Source organism: Hippopotamus amphibius, chromosome X, assembly GCF_030028045.1.
Source record: "Hippopotamus amphibius kiboko isolate mHipAmp2 chromosome X, mHipAmp2.hap2, whole genome shotgun sequence".
Classification (NCBI taxonomy): Eukaryota; Metazoa; Chordata; class Mammalia; order Artiodactyla; family Hippopotamidae; genus Hippopotamus; species Hippopotamus amphibius.
In genome coordinates this window covers 81,321,193-81,343,547 of record NC_080203.1, presented here as the reverse complement: position 1 = coordinate 81,343,547, position 22,355 = coordinate 81,321,193, and the positions used below count along the sequence as shown (strand labels likewise).

Below are 22,355 nucleotides of genomic sequence, written 5' to 3'. Positions count from 1 at the left end.
GCGGAAGACCTAAACAGACATTTTTCCAAAGAAGACATACAGGTGGCCAACAAACACATGAAAAGATGCTCAACATCACTAATCATCAGAGAAATGCAAGTCAAAGCCACAATGAGGTATCACCTCACACCGATCAGAATGGCCATCATCACAAAATCTGGAAACAACAAATGTATTAGAGGGTGTGGAGAAAATGGAACTCTCTTGCACTGTTGGTGGGAATGTAAGTTGGTACAGCCACTATGGAAAACAGTTTGGAGGTTCCTTAAAAAAGTACAAATAGAACTACCATATGATCCAGTAATCCCACTCCTGGGCATATACCCAAAGAAAACCATAATCCGATAAGAAACATGTACCATAATATTTATTGCAGCACTATTTACAATAGCCAGGACATGGAAGCAAGCTAAATGCCCATCAACAAATGAATGGATAAAGAAGATGTGGCATATATATACAATGGAATATTACTCAGCTATAAAAATGGATGAGATGGAGCTATATGTAATGAGGTGGATAGACCTAGAGTCTGTCATACAGAGTGAAGTAAGTCAGAAAGAGAAAGACAAATATTGTATGCTAACTCACATATACGGAATCTAAAAATGGTACTGATGAACTCAGTGACAAGACAAGAACAAGTACACAGATGCAGAGAATGGACTGGAGAACTTGAGGTTTGGGGTGGTGGGGGGTGAAGGGGAAGCTGAGACGAAGTGAGAGAGTAGCATAGACATATATATCCTACCAAGTGTAAAATAGATAGCCAGTGGGAAGTTGCTGTATAACAAAGGGAGTTCAGCTCGAGGATGGATGATGCCTTAGAGGACTGGGATGGGGAGGGTGGGGCGGAGTTGAGGGAGAGAGTGGATATGGGGATATGTGTATAAAAACAAATGATTGAACTTGGTGTACCCCAAGAAAATAATAAATAAATAAATTAAAGTGCAAAAACAAAAACAAAATCAAAACAAAACAGCATTAGGCTACTTTGTCTCTACCCCTTCTACCTGACTTTAAATATGATGTGAAGATGTGTAATGCTTTGTTATGGTATCTAAGAGGCCACAAGCATGAGGAAAAAATAGCAGGGTACCTAGGATGTAGAATAAAAAGAGCCTGGGTCCTTGGCAATATTGTTGATCTGCCCAACCAACCACAAGGATCCCTGCTTCCAAATTTCATGACATAAATGTGTTTATGGTTCAAGTCACTGGTAAGTTTTATGTAACCTTTTTTAAACTATAGTCACCATGTTTAATATTTGTTATTCCTACCTTATTCATATTACAACTGAAAGTTTGTACACACTTACCAACTTCCCCTTAGTTTCTCCACTGCCCAGCCCCTGTCAACCACTTTTCTCTAGTCTGTTTCTATGAGTTTGACCTTTTTTTTTTTTTTTTTTTTTTTTTTTTTTTAAGTTTCGACATGTAAGTGAAACCACACGGTATTTGTCTCTCTCTGTCTGACATTTCGCTTGGCATAATATCTCAAGGTCCCTCCATACTGTTGAAAATGACAGAATTTCCTTCTTTCTCATGGCTTCAACATTCTGTTGTGTATATAAACCACATCTTCACTAACTCACCTGCTGGCAGTCACTTAGGTTGTTTCCATATCTTGACTATTGTAAATGATACTGAAGTAAATACATGGGTGCTGATATCTTTTCAATATCTTGTTTTTACTTTCTTTGGATATATACCCAGAAGTGGAACTTAGTACATCCTAATTGAATCAATGATTAACTAATTTGCCCACAGCAAAGCTGGGACGCAAAATCATGTGTATCCGGCTCATGTTTATTTTTACTGAACCATTGTGACTTTGAACAAGTCACATATCCTCTTTGAGTCTTAGTTTCATCATCTAAAATGGTGCTCATAATACCTTCTTGGTGGGACTGAGAGCCAAATGAGACAATGTACATGAAAGCTCTTTACAAAGTACGGACTGCTATACAAGCACAAGCTGTTTATATATAAAGCTATTGCAGGAACACAATATTGCAGTTCACTCATTTTTTCTGCGCTTTCTGTTGGTGCTGAAATAAATGACAATCAAAGAGGTGCTTAGACAAATGCATATTTCATCACAGGCCACTTTTTGAGAGTTTTGTAACAGAAGATTGACAGAAGTTCAGGTGTGTAAATATGGATGGTTTTAAGGGTAATGGCCACGTACATGATAGGAACATTTCTAAAAGCTTATTCTTATAAGAGTTCCAAGACTTTTGATCATGATGATCAATGTGATATTTAAAACAGATTTTGTCAAGCCAAGTAGCTTATTCCATTGGGTCCATCCTAATGTCCAGCATGACCTAACTTCTGATGACCTTTCCTTGGTCTTGGGATTCCTTATTAACCATGTGGGCACCTCGCTGTGGTACAGAATGCTATATGTAAAGAGTTAAAATTAGAATTAGTGCTTGTCTGTTAATATACCTGGGCCTTGGTCTTTTCACTTGTGAAATAGGGAGGTAGGAAGGAGGTGGGCTAAATAATTGCTACATTTTGTTTCAGTTAGAGGACCCTGTCACTTTCCTAGCTAAAGCCATCCAAAGGGTTCCTGGTGCACTTTTAAAAAAAATAAAATTCCTCATCATAAACTTAAAGATTACCCCTGGTTTGGCCGATACCTCCCCTCTGTGACCTCATTATGTACTACTCTACCTCTCACTCACCAGTCATCAGCTTCACTTACCTTCTTCCCCTTCCTTGAACATACCTAGTTCATTCCCACCTTGGAGCTCTGCACTAGCTGTATCCTCTCCCCAGAAGGCGCTTCCTTAGAGAGGCCTTCCCCTGCTACCTGATCTAAGTAGCCACCCAGTCACTCTGTATCAGATCACTGCAATTTAATTCTTGTCATACTTCCATATCTATGTATGTATGTATCTTGTTCATTGTTTGTTTCACTAAAAGGTAAGGTCTATGAAGGCAAAGAATTTTGTCTGTTTTGCCATATCCATAGAGTCTACAACCATGCCTGCCAGTTTGTTGGTGTTCAATAAGTGATTGCTGGATTAATGAACAACTGCATAAAATGTGTGAGTGTGAAAAAAAAAAAATCTGCTGGCTGTCTGCTTCCAGCCTTTGTGTCCCCAACTGAAGCCTAAATTTAACACCACCCCCAGGTTCTGGGACCAACAGGGACCTGAAGCAGGAACAGTTAAGCAGCCCCAGCTCTGCAAACCAGGGCTAAGTATAAAATCCCTGCCTTGTGAGTTGTTTTCTGCTGACCCTTACTACTAATTGGGATGCTAGACACTCGCTAGTTCCCCATCAATGAATCCTCTCTTGCAGTTTCCTCAATGGCCCAGTCCCTCTAGATAGAGGCCACATTTCAGCCTACTCTTTTCTTCTCTCTTTCCCATTCCCAAGACCTGTTATCTTTCTCCTGAACCCCAAATGAGTGGGCCCTGTTTTTTTTAAATAATTAATTAATTAATTTAATTTTGGCTGCATTGGGTCTTTCTTGCTGCACTTGCTACATGTGGGCTTCCTCTAGTTGCTGCAGGTGAGGTCTACTCCTCGTTGCAGTGCTTGGGCTTCTCATTGCTGTGGCTTCTCTTGTTGTGAAGCATGGACTCTAGGTGTGTGGGCTTCAGTAGTTGTGGCTCATGGGCTTAGTTGCTCTGCGGCATGTGGGATCTTCTCGGACCAGGGATTGAACCCGTGTCCCCTGCATTGGTAGGCGGATTCATAACTGTGCCACCAGGGAAGTCCTGTGGGCCCTGCTTTAATTGATACATGTCCCTAATGCTAAACAGCCTTCCTAGGTCTTTGCATTACACACCTCCTCTTGAGATACCCCACTATCTCATGGAATCCTCCTCTGCCCTTGATGCTGTCAGCTTGACTTCTTAATGGAGCTGTGACTGCTACTGTCATAATCTTTGGATTCCATGTTTTATCTGCTAAACTGATTAGCCACAGATGGGGCTGACTCACCTAATCTTGGACTTGCTTGTTTGCCAGTCTCATTCCTAAGATGTGACACAAATAAGTGTCCTGACCAGGGGGACTTACCTTGGAGAGCTCTTGTCCAGGCCCACATAGTTGGCAAGTGACACACTGTCCCCATTGGTCCCAGTACTCATTTTCTTGGCAATCCATGGTGGGAAGGCTATGGGTACAGAACACAACAATTAGGGAATTAATGGAAAGGGATTTCAAGGTAAGTGGTGGCTTCCATGTCAGTTGGTTTATGGCCTCTTAATCTAGTCTCTGGTCCTGGGTTATAAGCATTGAGGAAGCCAACCCAAAACAGCTAATGCATATATAGCACTGACTGAGTGCCAAGAACTCTTAAGTGGTTTACATATAATAATTCAATCTTTAAAACAACAATACAAAGAATTATTAGCCTAATTTTGCATATGAGAAAAATGAAGCACAGAGGCCAAGGGATTCGCCAAAGTTCACACAGTTAGTAGCTATAACACTTGCTGAACTGGAAAGAGAATAAAACAAGGAGCTGGCTTCTGCCTAGGGAACAAAGAATAACCACAATCTCTCGCACGTTACCAGCTATTAATAGTTTAGAAAGCACTTTCATACCTATTATATTTGAGATAGCAATATAGAGATTATCATCCTTCTTTTGTGGTTGAGAAAGCTGAAACATGGTTCCCTGTTGCCAGAACTATCTTAAGTAACTTTGAGGACAACCAGCTGTCATTTCTTCTGTCCTTGACAGGGTGGGAGGGGAGAATGACCAAGCATGAAGAAATGTCCTGGTACACTAAGGTGAAGAGAAAAGGAAACACCAGTCGGATAACAGTTCTCATAATACAAATGGCATAGAGCGGTGGCACCAGCATTGGCCAGAGAGTTGAAAGATATGGGTTCTATCCTGGATACAGGGTGACCAATCATCCAGATTTGCTTAGGACTAAGACTTTCAGGACATGGGACTTTCAGTGTCAAAATTGGGACAATCTCAGGTAAATTGGGATGGTCAGTCAACTTACTTGACTCTTCTTTCAACCTATGATTCTGGATGAAATACTTTATTTTTTCTGGCCTCAGTTACTTAATCTGAAGAAAGAGTGAAATATTTTCCTCACCTACCTTATATAGCTCTTGGAATGATTAAATGAGCTAAGGTCCATTAAAGCATTCTGAAGGGTTTGAAAAGCTATACAAAATAAGACAGAATTAAGTATGTAGAGAGATAGTTTTCTACAAAGATGAAATTTAAGGTAAGTAACTAATACACGGGGCTTGCATTGTTCAAAGAGGAAGGTGGGGTGAGATTCTTTTGTTCACTCCTTAATCTCATACCAAGGTGAACTTCAGGTGGCTTCTCAAAGTACTGAAAGTCCTCAGTGCTTACTTCCAGTCAGAAGAGAAGAGAGTGTATATGTGTACCTTGAGAGACCAGCACTTCTCCCTTCAAAAGTTTCCAAGAGTGTCCGGCATTGTTGCTTGAATGCACCATTTCTCACCATCAACTGGGTCATTCATTCCCATTCCTTCATTCAGAAGAAAGTTGGCTACAAAATCCATTTTTGCACAAGCTGAAGATGCCCCCGCCTATGTTGTTTTGATTACTGGCCCATTAGTGTCAGCCTCAGTAAGCACGCTCCCCTCCCTACCCTGTCTTCTCATTAAGAACAAAAACCATCAGTGGTCTCACAGCCCTCCTGGCAAGGGGATTAATTGTCATGGGCACGGGGTGAGCATACTGGTCTGGACAACTCCCCTGTATCCTTCTCTTGCCACAAAAACAGAAAAAGAAATTGGCAGGAGCCAAAGAGCAGTCCTGCCCTTGAGATAAGCTCCTGATATAGGCATCTGAAATCTCCATAACAGCTGTTTCCGGCCTTTGGGTGTCTGAGACATCCTATTTTGTTTGGTATCCAGAGCCCCTTCCATCTAATACACATCATGTGACATGAATTTTAACATGTCCCTCTAACCTTGGCTTTGAGACCTGTGTCTAGGTGAATTAGGCATATTGCCAAATCCCCATATCAGGCCCCAGGGGGTGAATGTAGGACTTTCCTCCTTCTCTGTTGTCAGACTGTTTATCCAACACATACAAATTAAACTGTTTCACTATAAGTTTAACAAACTGCATGTTTTAAAGAGAAGAAAGCCACAGATAGACTCTGATCTGTTCTGAAGAAGTCACAGCATATGAGTAAAATTGTCTAATAATGGTTAAATTATTACCCAGGGACAAACTCAAGACTTCATGTCAAATTTTTCCCTGTGGTCAGCAGTGTCTTGTGGTACATGTATTGCCTTTTTATTTTATTTTATTATATTTATTTTTTTCTTTTTGCATTTCTTTTTTTTTTCCAGCTCTTTTTTTTTTTTTTTAAGCTCTTTATTGGAGTATAATTGCTTTACACTGTTGTGCCAGTTTCTGCTGTACAACAAAATGAATCAGCTATATTTATACATATATCCCCATAGCCCCTCCCTCTCATGGCTCCTTCCCACCCACTCTATCCTATGCCTCTAAATCATCACTAATCATAGAGCTGACCCGTGTTATGTAGCAGCTTCCCACTAGCTATCTATTTTACATTTGGTAGTGTATGTATGTCAATGCTACTCTCTCACTTCATCCCAGCTTCCGATTTGCCCCCCACCCTGTATCCTCAACTGTGTTCTCTACATCTACATCTTTATTCTTGCCTTTTCACTGGGTTCATCAGTACCATTTTTTTTTTTTTGATTCCATATATATGAGTTAGTATATGGTATTTGTTTTTCTCTTTCTGGCTTACTTTGCTCCATATGACAGAATCTAGGTCCATCCACCTCAGTACAAATTACTTTATTTTGTTCCTTTTTATGGCTGAGTAATATTCCATGGTATATATGTGCCACATCTTCTTTATCCATTCATTTGTTGATGGGCATGTAGGTTGCTTCCATGTCTTGGCTATTGTAAATAGTGATGCAGTGAATATTATGGTACATGTTTCTTTTTGGATTATGGTTTTCTCTGGGAATGTGCCCAGTAGTAGGATTGCTGGGTCATATGGTAGTTCTATTTTGAGTTTTTTAAGGAACTTCCATACTGTTCTCCATAGTGGCTGTACCAACTTACGTTCCCACCAACAGTGCAGGAGGGTTCCCTTTTCTCCCCACCCTCTCCAGCATTTATTGTTTCTAGATTTTTTGATGATAGCCATTCTGACCAGTGTGAGGTGATACCTCACTCTAGTTTTGACTTGCATTTCTCTAATGACTAGTGATGTTAAGCATCTTTTCATGTGTTTGTTAGCCATCTGCATGTCTTCTTTGGAGAAATGTTTATTTAGGTCTTCAGCCCATTTGTGGATTGGGTTATTTGGTTTTTGGGTATTGAGCTGCATGAGCTGCTTGTATATTTTGGAGATTAATCCTTTGTCCATTGCTTCATTGGCAAATATTTTCTCCCATTCTGAGGGGTGTCTTTTTGTCTTGTTTATGGTTTCTTTTGCTGTGCAAAAGCTTGTAAGGTTCTTTAGTTCCCATTTATTTTTCTTATATTTTAATTTTTTAAATATGAAAATAAACCACAATTCACACAATTTGAAAAATTTGATGATTACCAAAAATATCCCAAATCCAGAAAAATGATATTTTAATTGACTAACAACCTGACATACCAGTATAATACATTTTCCTAGATTCTTTGGCATTTGTTTATTTTTGATTTTATTTCCATTATTCTAGGAGGTGGGTCAAAAAGATCTTGCTTTGATTTATGTCATAGAGTGTTCTGCCCATGTTTTCCTCTAGGAGGTTTATAGTGTCTGGCCTTACATGTAGGTCTTTAATCCATTTGGAGTTTATTTTTGTGTATTGTGTTAGGAAGTGTTCTAATTTCTTTCTTTTACATGTAGCTGTCCAATTTTCCCAGCACCGCTTACTGAAGAGGCTTTTTTCCATTGTATATTCTTGCATCCTTTGTCAAAGATAAGGTGCCTATATATGTGTGGGTTTATCTCTGGGTTCTCTATTCTGTTCCATTGACCTATATTTCTGTGTTTGTGCCAGTACCATACTGTCTTGATCACTGTAGCCTTGTAGTATAGTTTGAAGTCATGGAGCCTGATTCCTCCACCTATGTCTTTCCTTCTCAAGATTGCTTTGGCTATTCAGGGTCTTTTGCATTTCCAAACAAATTGTAATATTTCTTGTTCTACTTCTGTAAAAAATGCCAGTGGTAATTTGATAAGGATTGTGTTGAATCTGTAAATTGCTTTGGGTAGTAAAGATATTTTCACAATGTTGATTCTTTGAATCCGAGAACACGGGATGTCCCTCCTTCTGGTTGTATAGCTTTTGATTTCTTCCATAAGTGTCTTATAGTTTCCTGCATACAGGTCTTTTGCCTCCTTAGGCAGGTTTATTCTTAGGTATTTTATTCTTTTTGTTGCAATGGTAAATGGGATTGTTTCCTTAACTCCTCTTTCTGCTCTTTTGTTGTTAGTGTATAGGAATGCATAAATTTCTGTGCATTAATTTTGTAGCCTGCTGCTCTACTAAATTCATTGATTAGTGCTAATAGTTTTCTGGTAGCATTTTTAGGGTTTTCTATATATAATATCATGTCATCTACAAAGAATGACAATTTTACTTCTTTTCCAAATTGGATTCCTTTTATTTCATTTTCTTCTCTGATTGCTGTGGCTAAAACTTCAAAAGCTGTGTTGAAAAATAGTGGTGAGAGTGGGCATCCTTGTCTTGTTTCTTGTTCCTGTTCTTAGAGAGACTGCTTTGAGCTTTTCACCATTGAGAATGATGTTGGCTGTTGTGTTGTCATATATGGCTTTTATTATGTTGAGGTAATTTCCTTCTATGCCCACTTTCTGGAGAGTTTTTATCATAAATGGATGTTGAATTTTGTCAAAAGCTTTTTCTGCATCTACTGAGATTATCCTATGGTTTTTTTTTTTTTTTTTTTTAATAGTGATATCTTTTTTTTTTTTTTTTTTTTTTTTTTATTTTATTTTTTTGGGGGGTACACCAGGTTCAATCAACTGTTTTTATACACATATCCCCATATTCCCTCCCTTCCTTGACGCCCCCCCCCCCGATTCCCCCCCACCCTCCCTGCCCCAGTCCTCTAAGGCATCTTCCATCCTCGAGTTGGACTCCCTTTGTTATACAACAACTTCCCACTGACTATTTTACAGTTGGTAGTATATATATGTCTGTACTACTCTCCTGCTTCTTCTCAGTTTCCCCTTCATCCCCCGCCCCCTCCCATACCTCGAGTTCTCCAGTCCATTCCCTGTATCTGCTTCCCTGTTCTTGTCACTGAGTTCATCAGTACCATTTTTAGATTCCGTATATTATCCTATGGTTTTTATCCTTCAGTTTGTTAATATGATGTATCACATTGATTGATTTGCATATATTGAAGAATCCTTGCATTCCAGGGATAAACCCCATTTGATCATGGTGTATGTTCTTTTTAATGTGCTGTTGGATTCTGTTTGCTAGTATTTTGTTGAGGATTTTTGCATCTATATTCATCAGTGATATTGGCCTGTAATTTCTTTTTTTGTGACATCTTTGTCTGCTTTTGGTATCAGGGTGATGGTGTCCTCATAGAATGAGTTTGGGAGCAGCTCTTTCTTGGAGTACAATTGCTTTACACTGTTGTGCCTGTTTCTGCTGTACAACAAAGTGAATCATCTGTACCTATACATATATCCCTATTTACCCTCTCTCTTGAGCCTCCTACTCACCCTCCCTATCCCACCCTGCTAGGTTATCATTGATCATCTTCTTGGAGCAATGTAATAAAAAAATAAGAAAATAAAAAGACAGCCCACATAATGGAAGAAAAAATCTTGTAAATTATAGAGAACTGATATGATATATACATAGAGAATAATAGATCTTACAACTCAACAATAAAAAGACAAACAACCTAACTAAATATGTGCAAATTATTTGAATATACATTGCTCCAAGATGATATAAACATGGCCAACAAGGACATAAAAAGATGCTCAACATCTTTAGCAATTAGGGGAATGCAAATCAAAATCACCATGAAATCCCACTTCACACCCACTAAGGTGGCTATAGTAAAAAAAGGGGATGAATAAGTGTTGGCAAGGACATGGATAAATTGCAACACTTATATATTGCTTGTGAGAATCTAAAGTGGTGCAGTCACTTTGGAAAATGATTTTGCAGTTCCTCAAAATATTAAATATAATGTTATCATGTGACCCAGCAATTCCAATCTTTGGTATATACCCAAAAGAATTGAAAATATATATCCACAAAAAAATTTGTACATGGATGTTCCTAGCAGCATTATATATAATAGCCCAAGAAAGGAGAAACAACTCAAATGTAAATCAACTGATAAGTGGTTAAACAAAATGTGGTCTATCAATACAATTAAATATTATTCAGCCAGAAAAAGGAATGAAGTACTCAATGAGGACTACAACATTGATGAACCTTAAAAATATTATGCTAAAGTGAAAGAAGCCACACAAAAGGAAAAATATATGATTCCATTTATATGAAATGTCCAGAATAAGCAATCCACAGAGACAGAAAGTAGGCTAGTAGTTGCCAGGGGCTGGGGAAAGGAGAGAATGGGGAATAACTGCTTAATGGGTATGAGTTTCATTTTGGGGTGACGAAATGGTCTGGAACTAGATAGTAGTGATGATTGTACAACTTGGTAAATATGTTAAAAAACAGTGAATTGTGTACTTTAAAAATGTGAATTTTATGGTATGTGAATTATATCTCATTTTCTAAAAAAACCTGGTACTTCAGCTTTTTCTTTATACTGTGAACTACCTTGCATCATTCTAATAGACATTGCTTAAGTTTTTCCCAAAATTAAAATTTTAAAAAGCTACTATGAATTTTTTTTTAATCCAGATTTATCTAGTAAGTGCTGTTTGGGTATATTGATTGAGTTTAACCAGATGGGCAGACAAGTGACAAGATGACTAGAATATTTCCTTATTTTGTCTGCCTTGGTAATGTGACAGCTCACCCTGTCCACCCCCCATCCTGACCTCCTTCCCCCAGAAAAAATAACCTAGAAAAATAAAAATGCAAGTTGACAGGGAAAAGGAGAAGTAATGAAGCTGACATTAATAATAATTCCCACATGAGCTCATTGTGCCCTGAAGAATTGATGTTGTCCAAGTTTCTGCTGGATGTTAGATATTCAGGCTATTGCCAGTGCAGCTGCCTCTGGCTACTGCTTGCAACTGCTGCTATTCTCAACTTGCACATGCCTGTGGGATGAAACATGCTCTCTCCATCTGGGACAGGTGGGCAGAACAGGATGACAGGTCTAAATTAAGAACTCAAGACTTCATGGAAGATATATGCTCTGCCTAGGCAGTGCAGGAGGTGTGGGATTAAAGAGGATGAGGAAGACAGCAGCTGGTCCATGCCTTGCCAATTTCTCTTTTTGTGAGACTACCCAATAGCCCACATGCAGAGGACTGGCAAAAATAAAAGTAATTACTCAGTCTGACCTTGAGAACAGTACTTTCTTAGAAAATCAAGCTTCTAATCTGTGCAGTGCCCTCATCATTTCCAGATGTTTGGTCTATAATTCAGATGTTGCTTTATCATTTGGTGCTGGCACTCAGCCTTCTCTTTCCTGGCCTGGTCCAGGGCCACTTCTATTCCAACTTTCTCTTGCCCATAATCTGCTTCCAAACTATCAAATATCTTATCTTCCTTCTGCCAAAGTATTTGTGAATTCTGCATTCCTCTGAATGGTGAGTGGTCCCAGGTCCAGCTCTGCCATCAGAATCATGTTCCTCCCCACTGCCAGACTGAACGTCCCCAATCATACCATGAGGGTTTGGCCAATCTCTTTGACTAGTGGTTCTCAGTATACGCTGCACCTTGGGAACTTCAAAAAAAACACTTATACTTGGGTCACATTCCTGAGATTCTGATATGTTTGGAATTTTTAAAATTCACCAGGTGATTCTCATGTGCAACCAACTTTGAAAATAACTGTTTTAAGGGCTTTTTTTTGGCTTTTGTATGTTTCACCTGAATATAAGGTGCATTCAGAAAAAGGTCTTTCTCTTCCCCCACATTCAGAGGGAAGTTGGTGAGGGAGTTACCTGAGCCTACTCATTTTTTTCTGGAAAGAATGGTTGATAGAGTTTAAGGGGCTGAGGGTAGAATGGTTCTTTTAAAACATGTTAGATCACATCATTTCCAACCTCAAAATCTAATGATGGCTATTCACCTCACTCAATAAAACTAAAGTCCTTATAATGGCCAATGATGCTTTAGATGATCTGACTACCTCCCCATCACCTCTTTGACCCCATGATCTACAATTCTTCCTATTATTCTCTTAACTCCAGCCATGCCAACCTCCTTGCGCTTCCTCAAACTAACCAGGAAATGCTCCCACATTGAGGCCTTCATACTCGCTGTTTCCTTAGTCAGGCATGTTTTCCCCAAGATATCCACATGGCTACCTTCCTCATCTTCTTCAGTTCTTTGATCTTAAACTATCTTCTTAAGTGAGGCTTCTTGACCACTCTTTTAAAACTGCAACTTCCCTCCATATTCCCTATCTCCTTCTCCTGCTTCATTCTTCTCAATAGCACTTACGACCATCTGACACACTTAATATCTTATTTACTTCTTTATTGCCTGTTTCTACCCCAACTAGAATGTAAGCATGAGATTACCTGCTGTGTTCACTACTTCATCCCCCATGCTTAGAACAGTGCCTGACATACAAGAGACACTAAATAAACATTTGTTGGATGAGTGAATGGTAAAAATTTACAAAATAATGGTAACAATCTTCTGTCTGAGTGAAAGTTTTCACAGTTTGAAAGGGTTTCATATGAATTAGCTCAAGTTCCTTCCAATAACCCTGAGAATAAGACATGGATTATTATCACCAGTTAATAGATTTTAAAAACCGAGGCTTAAAGAGAAAAAAAAAATGCCTCTAAATTTATTTAACTAGTATTAAATAAAGCCAGAACTCACAGATAATTTAAGGCTTATGAGTTTGGCATGCTTTCCAAGGCAGTATTGCATTCTAAAATAGGGAATGTAGGTCCTCCTAGGCTGTTACTTAAATTTACTATTTCATCAAAAATCTTTTAGGTTGGGACAAAGGTATTTTCTGAACATTAATCTGTGCTTTAAAGAATGGCTAGACAGGGTTTCTGCTCAAACCCTAGGAGATAAGGGCTAGGACAAAGATGGTAGCAATAGGAAGAGAAAGGAAGTGATGGTGGGAGATACAGATCTTACAAAGTAAATCCATAGGACCTTACAATTACATAGATATAAGAGCTAAGAGCAAGACATAAGTCAGAGAAGATTCTGAGGGTTTCTGCCTGGCAAACCAGGAGAACCTCAGGGCCACAAAAAGTGTGAAAGGGGAGTTGCTTGTCAGAAAAAAAAAGACAATGCACTCAGTTTTTCAAATTGTTTTAAGTATGGAATGTTGGAGGGAACAAAGGAACATGTCAGTGGTGGTGCCCAGCAGGCAATTAAAATATGTAGAACATAGGATGGAGCTAGAGATAATTCAAATGCATTAAAATACCAGCTCGTGGATGCACATCAGAATCATCTGGGGTACTTTAAAACATACCTTTACCCTAGACTAATTAAATAAAAACTTCTGGATAGTTGAGCACCATTGGCCTAAGTAAATCATAGAGGCTTAGATGAGCAAAGAAAACCACCAAGAACAAAACACTAAGGGACATACATATTTGAAGCTGGAAGAGGAAGAAGAGCCAACAGCAATCAGGAAGGGGAATCTAGGGAAGAAAGAATAGAACCTGGATGCGATAGTACAGGACAAAGTTTTAAGAAGTAAAAGATGAGCAATAGCGTCAGCTATTGGTACAGGGAGGTGAAGGAGCATCAGAACTGGAAATGCATTATTTTGTTGGTATGTGACAAAAGTAAATTGTCTTTTAACATTCAAGTATATCACAATATGTGCATGGAATCGAAATAATTCAGAGACCACAAATGGTTGTTACAGTTTTTAACAAGCTTCTCTTTCCATTTCCAAAGTGGCTGAAGAATTTCAACTATTAGTGATAGCAACATATGAGTCAGGATTAGTATATTAACAGAGAAGAATGAAGGGAGCTTTACAAAATTAAAGAAGTCACACCTATTTACCTTGTTCTTTATTCCGGTGCACAGAGCAATTAAGATGCTGGGGTAGAAAAATAAAAGAAAATTTTATTAAAAATAATTGTGATGGGTGATGGCTTAGAGGGCTGGGATGGGGAGGGTAGGAAGGAGTCGTGGGAGGGAGGGGATATGGAGATATATGTATAAATACAGCTGATTCACTTTCTTGTACAGCAAAAACGGGCACAACAGTGTAAAGCAATTATGTTCCAGTAAAGAACTGAAAAAAATTATTGTCACTGTACATACAGAATTAATATCCAGTTGGACCATTTTAATTCAGCCAGAAGTAAATGTTAACCATGTGAATTAAAATCTTTCTCCTTCAAAACATGTGGAAGCACACATATCCATAACAAAAAAACACAAATCTAAAAAAGATAAATATAACAAAAAACTGTAAACTGAGGGGCAAGTAAATGCTAAAAAATATATAAATATTTGGTTAGTGTCTGGTAACTGTTGAAAAAAACATGTTAAATGGAGGAGAGAAAAGAACTGTACAGCCAAGAATATTGTGATATAATTAAGACCAGCAATCTTCAGGCTGATTATGAGAGGAAAATATCACTTTAATGATTGCTGAAAGTCTTCCCAAGTGGGAGCAAAGGTACAGAAACTACCCTGGATGATATTCAAGGGAAAAATGAGATAATGTATGTGAGAGTGCTCTGGAAACTCCAAATTGTGCTACACATGTGAGGGGTTGCTATGACTGTTGTTCCTATTCCACCCAGAGTTTGGGAGCAAAGGGCATTGGAGAGAGGCCACAGGCCAAACAACCAATACCCCAAACCCCTGCTTTTGTTTTGCAGTGTCCCTAGCCAAAGTGAGTCACATTCATGTACCGACCACCACAAGATACAATGAAATTATGGTATCAGCAAAAATTAGTTATCTCACCAGCAGTACTAGGTGACTTCTCAAGTTCTCTAGGTGACTGAGTTCTCCCAGCTGAAAATTGGATTCATGGTATGATTTCTTTACAGGTCTAGAAACTGGATAAAACAGTCAAGTGCTCTAATTTCTGATTTTTTAAATGTTCTTTGGTGGTGCCCTGCATTCTCTCTACCCTGTCCAATTTACCAAACTATCTGGAATAGCTGTATCTCTCTGAAGATGTCAATAAGAACAGTGCCTTTTTTCCTATAGCAATGTAAATTCTATCACGTACATTATTCCTTCCTCTAAGCCAGAAATATTCTAAAGAGGCAGACATACAAACTGACAAGCATTTTTAAGCATAGCTAGGGGCTACTTATCCTTCCAATATGAATGGGAGATTCAGTCCATAGAATGAAGCCTGTCTGTACAGGATGAAATATTGATGCCAAAATATTTCTTGCCTTTTATTTTTTAGGCCGCCTAAGAAAAAGAAAGTTGGCAAGGTAGTGGGGAAACGGTGAAACTGATACAACAAGAAGGCTATGATCACATATGTAAATGCACATTCTATAAAACAATTTTCAGAATTGTATAATCTTAAAGTTAGATGGGAGTTTAAAACTCATCTTAGTCCCAGCTGCCTATTACCCAGTAAAGAAATACCACCCTTATCTACTTGAACTCCTTTAGTAACAGGTACCTCAGTACTCATAAGACAGCACATTTCATTATGTTTTTTTTTTTTCTCCTCTTTGGTAACTGCCTAAAACTTCAAACCATCAGATAATTGAAAACATATTGTCATGGAATCCTAAAATGATTCTTCAAGACAACCTAACCTCATTCCCTTGATGATCCATATGTGAAGACTGAGACCCCTCTAGGAGGGATAGAACTTCCCTCAATTCCCAGTTGGTCAGTGGCAGAGCCAAGACTAGAATCCAAAGTCTCCAAATTCAGGGCCCAGTGCCAAAATTAAAAACAAACCAACAACAACAACAAAACCCCACTGACCTTGGAGTAAGAAAAACCTGGTTTCCAGTTTTGGCTCAGACACTTACTAACTAAATGATCTCTAGCAAGTTTCATTTTCTTTGGGCCTATTTGGCCACATGTACAATTAAGACAAGAAGACCTGGATCTTCCTTAGTTGGGGTGAGGGGTCACTGGGATTATGGATTTGAAAGTACCTGGCACATAGTGGGAACTTAAGAAATAATAAATTACAAAGGAACTTGTCACATTCACCTATCCTGTACCTTTTATAGTGTTTTCCATCACTTTGAAGTTACCACCATCCCCTCAACTTATATAGCTCAAAACCTCAGAGTCTTATTTGACTTGACAGCATGCTATAAGAGAAATGATGTAAGAGCTGGGATGTTTGACCTGGGAATGAAAGATGAATGGGGATGTGGTCTTTGGTTTTCAGGTCTCTGAGGAACTATCAAGGAAGAGAATGAGCAGACTCCTCTGAGTGGCCCCAGGGAGAATGACGAGAACCTCTGGAAGCCACAGGGAGACTGAGTTCAGCTTAACAAAAGGAAGAACTTTTGCAGAGTCAAGGCATTCTATGAAGGTAATAGACTCTCTCAGAGATCAGTAAGTATATTCCCTCAGAAAGTATTTAGGCAGAGACTAGCAAAGATGTTATATGGTGAAGTTAATTCGGTTGAAAGAAAATTATGATTCATGAAAACCTACTATGCATCAGATATTGTGCTAGATACTTCACAGGGATTATTTATTTTAATCCTTCCAACAAAACTATGACATGGATACTATTCTCTCCCCAGACTGAGTTTTGGATAAGTTCAATATTTCTCACTGGTCTTACTACTGGTATTATAAGTGGGTAGGAAGAACAATGCTTTGTTGTATCAAACTGGTTGGAACTTCGTTCTTTGTGTAAAAAATCACACTCCCAACACATATTTCTAAATGTCCTATGATACCCTATGATATCATATTGATTCTGGCTGGGAATGATGGGTAAATAATATGCTTAGGATCAAAAACAGCATGTGAGTAACAGACCCAGGACTTGAGTAAACTGTGTCTAATTCAGAAAGTGGATATCCTTTCTATTTGTACCATCCACAGAAATAGATGGAATTGGGATTGGAATACACAACCTTCTAAAGTATAAATGAATCCCAAGAGATACTGATTCTCTTATTCCTTTTTTTTCAGTCTCATACAATTTATCAACTTCTAAGTTCTGTCTGCAGATCCAACTTCTGTGATATCTTGTTAAATTCATTGCCTCCTTTCTATTCCCATAGTCACCACCTCAGTTCAGGGTTTCATTCTCTCTGCATCTGGTTTATCCACCTCTCATGTTTTCCTATGCCAATTCAGTTAACTCATGTTTACCAGATTATTCTTTCTGAAACACAGATTTGTCTTTTTTTCTTTAGCTCAGAAACTCGCAATGATTTTCCAGTGTGATGAATCAAACAGAAAATCTAGCATCCAAAAGTCTTCCACAGTTTGTCATCAATCTACCATGGTAATTTTAACTTTCAGTTTCCACCTAATTGTACTCTAAAATCCAGTTCAGCTGGAGTTCTTTTCACACACACTGAGCTTCCCTGCCTCCAAACAGTTGTTTCTGTTTTTTCTCTGTTTGGACTGCCTTCTCTCCCGTCTCCACCTGTTGAAATCCTATCTGTGTTTTATGGCCCATCTTACATAATAATAATAGTTAACATTTATCGAGTGCTTATTTTGGTCCAGCCACTGTGCTAAGTGTGTGCAAGTATTTCACATGGATTATCTAACTTAATCCTCACAAAAACTTAATAAAGTGAGCTCTATTATTATCTCCATTTTAGACTAGATTAAAACAGAATTCAGAGACGGGGAAGTAATTATGCTTGTCCAGTGTCACACAAGTTAATAAATGGTAGGGTTGGGATTTGAACTCAAGTAGTCTGGCTCTGGAGTCTTGAAAGGTATTACAATGTCAAAAAACAAACAATCAAAAAACACTTTCTGATTTTCTCTGGCTCAACTAGATGTGATCCTTACCTGACAACATCAAAGCATTTTGACTGGACCTTTAAAGCTATCTTGTATTATATTTATTTGTTCTTATACCCATGATGAGGTCCCAGTGGGCACTTACTATGTCTTAGGCATATCTGTCTCACACAGTGGTAGGTGCTCAGTGAGTCTGTTATGTTGAGTTGAAGGTATGCTGGGGTGAAAGAGGGGACAGGAGAGTTGTGTAGGGGAAAATGCACTATATTCTCCTGCCTTAGCCTCCCTGCATGGTGTGATACTAGTTAACACTGCCAATACCTGTCCAAACCAGACCTTGTAGTCTCTGCTTCCCCAGCCTAGTTTCTGGTGGGTATCTTCTTGTCGCCCAGTTCTCACAGCTGCCTTGGCTTTGGCCAATGTTTGAAGTAAGGCAGGATCAAAATATCACTGCCCCGGGCTCAGTTTCCAGGAGTGAGGGATCATATGAAACCCAGCCGGCTGGGTGAGAGTGCAAACTGAAAGCCCCCAAATAGAGCCTGCAAGCTCTTTACACAAGCCCTGACTTGCCCAGGGGCCACGTGGGTAGGCCAGCAGCTCAACTTCCCAAAGGATGCCTCACAAATCTGATCCAACTCCTCCCTCCCTTCCCTAAGCTCCTAGCCTCCTTCTTTTCCTTATCTCCCAACCACAGATACTCAGGGTGGTTGGATGGATCCAGACATGTTCCCAGAGGCCATAGGGATCCAGTAAATGCCTACCCCAGGGGAACTGGCTCACCAAGGCCATCAAGGTATTATCTCAGGTTCCTGGCACCTTGCACAGTACTCTCTAGATACAGATGGATAGGCAGACAGACAGCCACAGGACCTTTCCAGCCATTCTGACTTTGTAGCACCTTAGCAGGGTCATCCTAACCTGATCCTGAACTCCCATCCCTATGCCCCACAGGTCCCAGCCACCTTGCCATGCTAGAGGGTGTTCCCACACTCACCCTGTAAATGAATGGATGGATGGATCTTGCTCCAGTAACGGAATTCCCGGACAAACGTACCTCAGCGCAGGCCAGACATCCCTCCAGTTCTCAGCCCCCAGCCTCCATACCACACTCACAGTGGATGAAATCCGTTACAATCAAAGCTCTCCTCTGACTCATTTCACATCCACGTGTAGCAACAACAGCCAGAACCTATTCTCTGTTCCTTTCATGCTGCGCCTACTTCTCCTCCCCCGTGAAGCAGCTATTGGACCACTCGAGTGTCTAGGCGTGGCTACACAAAGAAGTTCCACCCCGACAGGGAAAGTGGGGGAGGAGTTGGGGAAGGGTGGGTGAATAGTGACTAAGCCACGCCTTTGGCAGGAACTGAAAAGTTCCAGAGACTAAAGCAGGGAGAGAGGGAATGGAAGCAGGAGAGATTGTGGAGCTGAAGTTAAGATATGTGGTGTCAGGGAAGGATTTGGGTCTTCGTGGCAAAGTGTCACTTCACCATATAAGCCTCACTCATCCAAGTCTTCCCCTGTCCACTCCACTCTGTTTATTTCCTTACTGGCACTGAATGGTAATCTGTAAAAAAATAATTGATTAATTTGCTTGATTGTTTACTGTCTATCCTTTCCCTTCCACTAATTGGTAAGCATCATGAGCTAATACTTAATAACTCTTATGGAACACTTTCTGTCTGCCAGGCACTCTTCTCAATATTTTACACGTATTAACTTGTTTAATCCTTCTAACTACCTTAGTTTTATTCACAATTTAGAGATAAGAAAACTGAGGCATAGATTGATTGCCCAGTGTCAAACAGCTAGTAAGTGAGAGGGCCAGGAAGGAGTCTGGTACACAGCAGAAAGAATAAATAAATTAACTAGAGAACCAGGTGTAAACAAAATGGGAGAGGTCAGAAAGACTTTGAATATGTTGAGCTTAGCCAAAGAGCCCCACAGATGAAGAAATGTGAGCTGGGAGCAAGAGGGCCCTTTAGTCTGGGGGTACACTCCCAACTGACACAACCCTGCTGCCTTTTATTTTTTTAAACACAAGTCCTTTCCAGCTAAGGTGGGAACATTCTTCAAGGTCAGGATTAGGGGCTTTTTAACAACCTTAGCCACAAGAGCTCAAGATATCCCTCTCTCCTGCTCCCTATGAACCATGCTTCTTTTTTAATTTAATTTTATATTTTTAAAATTTTTATTGGATTATAGTTGATTTAGAATGCTGTGTTAGTTTCAGGAGTATAGCAAAAAGAATCAGTTATACTCTTTTTTGGATTATTTTCTGAAATAGGTCATTATAGAGTATTGAGTAGAGTTCCCTGTGCTATACAGTAGGTCCTTATTAGTTATCTATGTTATACATAGTAGTGTGTATATGTCAATCTCAATCTCCCAATTTATCCCTTCCCCCCTTACCCCCTGGTAACCATAAATTTGTTTTCTACATCTGTAACTCTGTTTCCATTTTGTAGATAAGTTCATTTGTATGCTTTTCTTAGATTCCACATATAAGCAGTATCATATGATGTTTGTCTTTCTCTTTCTGAATTACTTCATTCAGTAGAACCATGCCTCATTTTAAAACTCCTCTGTCACTGGTATCTTTATTATTTGCCTTGTGTCCAACCCTTCTACCCACAAACATATTTGAATTCTCCCCACTGCAAAATAAAATAAAATCTTCTCCCACACTGCCTCCTCCTCAAATAACAGCCTCATCTCTCTTCCTTTCTCAGCCAATTTTCTGGCCAGAGTAGTTTCCACTCACTGTTTCCATGTCTTTACTTTCCATTAGCTTTGGCTTCTAGCTCAATGCTCTTTCCTTGAGGTCACAAGTGACCTTTTTACTGACACGTTTAGGGAACATTTTCACTCATTTTCTTATTTATTTGCAGCTTTTTCCAGTGCTAGCCACTCTTTTCTTTGGAAAACATTCTTGTGTTGGAAAACACCACTCATCTCTCCTGGTTTCTCTCTATTTCTCTAACCCCTCTTTCTCAGATTGTATCACTGGATATTCCCCAGTATCTCACTCCACAATGTTGGTGATGCTGGGGCCCTCACAACACTTTATACATACAATCTCATTTATCCCACAGAACAACTCTTTGAATTATTATTTTCCTTATTTTATACATGTGGCAACTCTGGACCAGACAAATTAACTGAATTGCCTGAGGGCACACAGCAAGTACAAGCTTAACAGAACTATAACCAGAACCTGACTCTAAGCATGCTGCATCATGCTGTCTTGCTCCAGTGAGTAAAGACATGGCACAACAACAGAGTGGCTTTGTAGTCTGAATTGGGATCCCAGATCTGTCACTTAAAATTTGCATGCTGTGTGATCTTAGACAAGTACTTTAACCTTTCAGAGATTCAGTTTCCCTATGTATAAAATGTGGAAAGAAACAAGATTGCTGGGAAGATCTGAGAGGAATATTTGTAGACTTTCTAACCCAGTTCCAGACACAGGAACTCAATAACTGAGATCTGTTAGAATGATAGTGATAATGATGACTATAATTATTAATCTTTTCCCCCCTAATTTTCCTACTCTTTATTATTAGTCTAACTTTATTAGTCTACTTTCTTATCACTAGTTCCTAATTTTATTTGTTTTTGCCTGACTCAATCCTTCTCTGAGAGAATGTAATTTTGGCTGAGGCAATTAGCCGAACCCCTGTGTTTTCTCTGCACACTACCTTCTCAGGCCTGGATTGGAAGCTCAGCACACACTGACCAGAAGGCTGTGTAACTCTGACTCTTCTACACATGTATTTGCTAATAATATTACTTTAAAACAATAGGTAGCATAGTCCTATAGATTTCCTTACACATGTATCTCATTCAATCCTTATAACCACGGGAAGGTGCCATTACTATTATTATACCAATTTACTAATTGGAAAGGGCAGAAATGTCATCCCTTGGATGTGTACTATATGCAGGCACTGAGAGAGGCATTTTACATGTTATCTCACTAACCCTTCAAGAGCACTTCCATGATCTGGTGATTATTAGGTCCATTTTAAAAATGAAAAAAAAATTAAATTGGGTATATAAAATATTAAGTGACATCCAAATGAGCACAGGATTGCTAAGCAGAGGTGTTGAGATTTGAACTCAAATTTTCTAAGGCCGTCCCTGAAGCTCTTTTAATTATACCATGCTACTTCTCACCTATAGACAGCCTTGTGGGGACAGAAAACTATCCACTGGAAATGCAAAAACAGATTTAGGTACCTCATTCTAAAACTCTACTTACAGAATGAGGGCCATAGGGCTTTGAAGCAGCATTTCTGCAAAATATTAGGATTGTTTAGC

At 39.2% G+C, this 22,355-nt stretch overlaps 1 protein-coding gene across 1 annotated transcript in view; it reads right to left on the bottom strand.

Moving 5' to 3' along the window:
- EDA2R (ectodysplasin A2 receptor) overlaps positions 1-19,154 on the bottom strand; it is an 82,072-nt gene extending 62,918 nt beyond the window's left edge. Inside the window, exons 1-2 of the mRNA XM_057717641.1 lie at positions 19,030-19,154; positions 4,041-4,137 (exon numbers count right to left, since the gene is read on the bottom strand). Of these exons, the coding sequence (XP_057573624.1) occupies positions 4,041-4,127 (87 nt within the window). The 5' untranslated portion in view covers positions 4,128-4,137; positions 19,030-19,154. The remainder of the gene's footprint in view (positions 1-4,040; positions 4,138-19,029) is intronic.
- Positions 19,155-22,355: the final 3,201 nt, after the last annotated feature.